This window comes from Carlito syrichta, unplaced genomic scaffold (assembly GCF_000164805.1).
Source record: "Carlito syrichta isolate Samal-C Ts95f unplaced genomic scaffold, Tarsius_syrichta-2.0.1 Scaffold86259, whole genome shotgun sequence".
NCBI classification, from domain to species: Eukaryota; Metazoa; Chordata; class Mammalia; order Primates; family Tarsiidae; genus Carlito; species Carlito syrichta.
Genome location: NW_007030355.1, coordinates 32,565 through 36,699, shown reverse-complemented (window position 1 = coordinate 36,699; position 4,135 = coordinate 32,565). Strand labels below are relative to the sequence as shown.

Here is a 4,135-nt window from a genome sequence, read left to right as displayed (position 1 = left end):
TGCCCCGGCTCCGAGCCCAGGTCCCCTCCGCCGCACTCCCAGCCCGGCCACGGCGAGGGCCCGGGTACGCCCGCCGCCCAGCGCCGCCCTCCGTGGGTCCCGCAGGGTGGGCCTGTCTGGCCGTGTGTCCATCGCGGAACTGACGGCCCACCCTCCCCGAGGGAGGGAGGCTGGTCCAACTCTTCCTGGGAGGTGGGGGCCACCGTCTCTTCTGCTGGCGAAGCTACAGGACGCGAAAAGGAAAAGTCCACCCCAACACTTTTCTTGTAAAACAACCGTCTCGAAATCTGGGCACTGACACGCAATCCTCCCAATTTATCCTGGCATTTCGGGAATGTAAACAGATTCGCTGGATTTCTTTCTGCGGAGTAAGGAAAGGAATCGAGGGAACGGGGAGATTTTATCCACATGACACACACACACGATCTGCGTGTACCCCACACACACCCCTCCCTAAAGTGCATTTCCTGGTGTGGTCCTGGGGGGGAACCTCCTGTCCCCGTCCGCCGAGACTTTTTACCTTCAACATCACACAAGAAACGGTTATTCAATTTAATACTTTTTTTCCCCTAATAGGCTTCTTAATCTTAAAAAAAAATAGAAAAGAAAAGAAAACCAGACTGACCCCACCCCCGTTTTCTGATTGGGGAGCCAACCTTTTGTTGGCCTGGCTGGCCAATGGGAAGAGAGTACAAACCTGGGCCCTGCCTTGGTACCAGGAGTCTGGCATAGGGCAGTGGAGCAGGGCTAAGGTGGGCAGGCTGAGTCCCTCCAGATGCCCTCAGAAACCTCAAACCCAGGTCCCCAACTTTCCTAGTGCCCTGGGGGGATGGGGCCCCTCCAGCCCCAACTAAAACACTGAGTCTCTCTCTCTCCTTGTTTAAATAAAACAACTTCAAGAGTTGAAATATATATATTTAGATATTTTTCTTAAATAACATATTTACATCTAATAGAAAATATAACTCTAGAGATAATCTTTCCAACCAAAACTGAGAGGGAGGAAGGAGGAATGAAAGAGGCTGAGGGGGTGTGATGTTAGGGGCAGGACCAGCCAGAAGGCCACATCCCACCCAGAAATCAAAAGCACTATGCCAAGCTCACGCTCACTCTCTCCTCTGCACTTGTCCTGGGCTCACCCACCCAGCATTCATCTTTTCTCTTTAAAGAAGCCTTGGTCCGTGTTACTTTCCTTAATGGTGACGGTCAAAAAGTTTGAGGTCACGTCTGTGACCACCACCTTCTCCAGGTTAGTCAGGGAAGGGCTCCAGGACTCCTCCTCCGGGTCCCCCAGGATTCTGGCCACTGGGATCCTGGCGATGAGGGAGGGCCTTCCCCCCTGGGCCCCCATGTCCCGATACAGGCCCCCAACAGAGCTGGGGGTGCCTGAGCCATGCCGGACCCGGGGGCCACCAGGGTCTAGGGCACCCTGGCCTCTGGCCTCCAGGAAGGTAGCCCTGTGCTTTATGACCCTGGCTGGGAAGGTGTCCACACCCAGCTTGCCCGTGGCCTCTGCTGAGCTAGGGCTGGTCACGCCACACGGCACCAGGTCCGAGTCCTGCCTTCGGGCCAGCTGGATCACACTGTGTCCTGCTGGGAACTTTCCTGCCCCAGAAGGGGTGTCGTCCAGCTTCCTGCCCTTGAGGTAATCTCCAAGGCCGTCACTGGGTTCTCCCAAAGGCCTCTGTGAGGGGTCCAGGAGCTCCTTCCGGGGCTTGGGGCCTCTCTTCTTGGAGCTGTCCCCTGGTGAGCTGGGCTTTTCATCCATGCGGCTGGCGCCCCGCTCTCGCTCTCTCTCACGTTCCCGCTCCCTCTCACGTTCCCGCTCCCGCTCCCTCTCCCGGTCTCGGTCCCGAGGGGGCTCAGCTCGGCAGGTGCTGCTGGTGCTGCTGCTGCTCCCAGGTGGAGACAGACCCATGTTCCGAAGGCCCTCTCGAGCCCGGGAAGTCGAGGCCAGGTCCTGGGGCGAGCGGCCAGGGTAGGGAATCCGGATGCCCCGGGCTGAGTCACTTCGGAACTCGTAAGTCTTGGCCTTTGCCTTGGCCTGGGCCTGCAAGAGAGAAGATGGTGTCAAGAATGGAGCAGGGCCCTGTGCCTCCACCCTCACCCCCTCCTCCAAGCTTGACTTCTCAGCTTCATCCTCTAATGCCTGGAAATTTCTCCAAGAATGGGTGGGGAGGGAGATGGGGCTGAGAGGGCGGATGGGGTAGAAGATCTGTCTGGAAGCAGTCATTTGCAGAGAACACACTTCTTGTATTTGGTTGTATGTCCATTTGGGATGGTTGTGGGGGGAAGGTTAAAGAGATTCCAGTGTGGCTAAGCCCCTCCTCCCCCAGACACCCCTTGGTGCTGCCACTGACTTGGTGACATCCTGTCAGGGGACTCCCTCCTAGATTACAAACAGGCAACATGTGTGGACACCCCATTGGCTCTCAGCCCTCAGAGCCCCCTTCCCACAAATGACTCAACAACATCGCTGTCCCCCATTGGACACTGCCATACTACCTTGAGGAGGAAGGTTTTGGGTTTGGGTCCTCGCTTTTTGGGGCCATAGAGCTCCATCTCTCGTTCCCTGGAGAAAGGAGGGAGGGAGAAAGGGTGTGTGAACAGAAAAACCAAGTGGGTCCAGTCCAGGCTAGAGAGAAGCCGCCCTATGTGTTTCTGAGAGTGGCCGTGGCTTGGAAGGGGTCTGTACCTTTCCTCAAAGGCTGCGAGCAAGCGAGCATCCAGGATGTTTTCTTCGGGCTCCCATGTGCTGTACCTAAAGGGAATCAGGAAGAAGTGGGCATCAGTCCCAGGAGCAAGGAGAGAGCAGAGAGTGTGAGGGTGTGGGGTGTGTGTGTGTGTGTGTAACTTTTCTCGCTGCATTGTATTGTATTTCAATGTAAAGGGGAAAGGAGGAAGAAAGAACCCTCCCGAATAACAGCCTAGGGTGAGAATTGCATATAACCTACTTACTTCTGCGACCAGCCCTTCCATTTCACGAGATATTCCATGCGTCCCTGCGGATGCAAAGGGGAAATGTGTGTGTGCATGGGGAGAAATGCATGAGGAGGACACAAGAAATACATGCGAAAATGCATGCACCAAATGAATGCTTGAAACCCCACCGCAAAATGCACGCGCCCGCTGCATCACCCCTGCACCTAACGCTGCACAAAGTGCATGCACCGGCATTCATCCCCCACCCCGCCCCCCACCCATGCAATCTGTGCATCGCTGCAAGTCTAAGGAAAGCGCCTGGGCTCAGAGCCGCCGCCGTCGCCGCCGCCACGGCCGCGGCCGCTGCTGGGACCTGGGGGAAGGGAAGCTGGGCTGCAGCAGGGGGAGGGAACCCGGACTGGGAGGGGAGGGCCCGGCCGCGCCGAGGCCCGAGGCCCGGGGGCACCTACTTTTCGTATGCGCCGCTTCAGGAGGGCTTCGGCCGCGAACACCCGCTCCCCCACTGCTGAAAGCTCCATGTTGACTCGCCGCTTCCCCCCTTGGCCGCTTCCAGGAGCAGAAAAGCAGCAGCCAGCGCACGACAGACCATAATACTCTCCCGCTGACGTCAGTTCTCCTCCTCCACCCCGCGCGCTTGCTCCCTCCCGCGGCCCCCCTCCCTCTCTCCTCCGCTCGGCCCCCCGCCCTCGCTCCTCCGCTCCCAGCTTCCTCCCGCCCCACGTGTTGCTAACGACGTTGCTAAAGCCGAGCGGCCGGAGGCCTGCGCCCCCGCGCTCTGATTGGGCGAGCTCCGGGCCACGCCCCTCTCCCTTTCTCCCCCGCGTTGCTACGTGACCCGCGTTCCAATCGCCAGGGGGCGGAGTCCGAGGCGACTCCAGAGACGGAGAGCGCGGGCGGGGGGGCGCCGCCGGAAGTGACGCCGCGGGGAGGGCGGATTAAGCAAACGTTTATTTGCGAACATATTTTCCAGTTATGTTAAGAGAAAGTGAGAAACATTTTACCAATCCCCTCGACATATATTTACTTTATTTAAAAGGCTTTCCTTGGTCAAGAAATCCAATGCTTTGGATATGTTTCCGACCACGTCCCATATGTTGTATTTATTTTTAAAGGAGAGGTGATTCAAGGATTCTTTTCAAGTGGAATTTATCTCTGAAAATGCTATTACTATATACCCTCACTCTGGGTTTTA

The 4,135-nt window shown here is 57.2% G+C and overlaps 1 protein-coding gene across 3 annotated transcripts; it reads right to left on the bottom strand.

The window, feature by feature from the left end:
* Positions 1 to 897: 897 nt before the first annotated feature.
* CBX8 (chromobox 8) lies at positions 898 to 3,781 on the bottom strand. 3 transcript variants are annotated; one of them, XM_021711827.1, is made up of 5 exons: positions 3,393 to 3,781; positions 2,959 to 3,002; positions 2,696 to 2,761; positions 2,503 to 2,572; positions 898 to 2,050 (listed from the first exon to the last, which is right to left on the bottom strand). In XM_021711827.1, exons 1-5 carry the CDS (start codon positions 3,459 to 3,461, stop codon positions 1,151 to 1,153), a joined length of 1,149 nt encoding a protein of 382 aa, XP_021567502.1. In that variant the 5' UTR covers positions 3,462 to 3,781; the 3' UTR covers positions 898 to 1,150. The 3 variants fall into 3 exon arrangements, with proteins under 3 accessions (XP_021567502.1, XP_008055259.1, XP_021567497.1); XM_008057068.2 differs by having other exon boundaries at positions 2,506 to 2,572; XM_021711822.1 differs by having other exon boundaries at positions 2,506 to 2,572; positions 2,959 to 3,534.
* Positions 3,782 to 4,135: the final 354 nt, after the last annotated feature.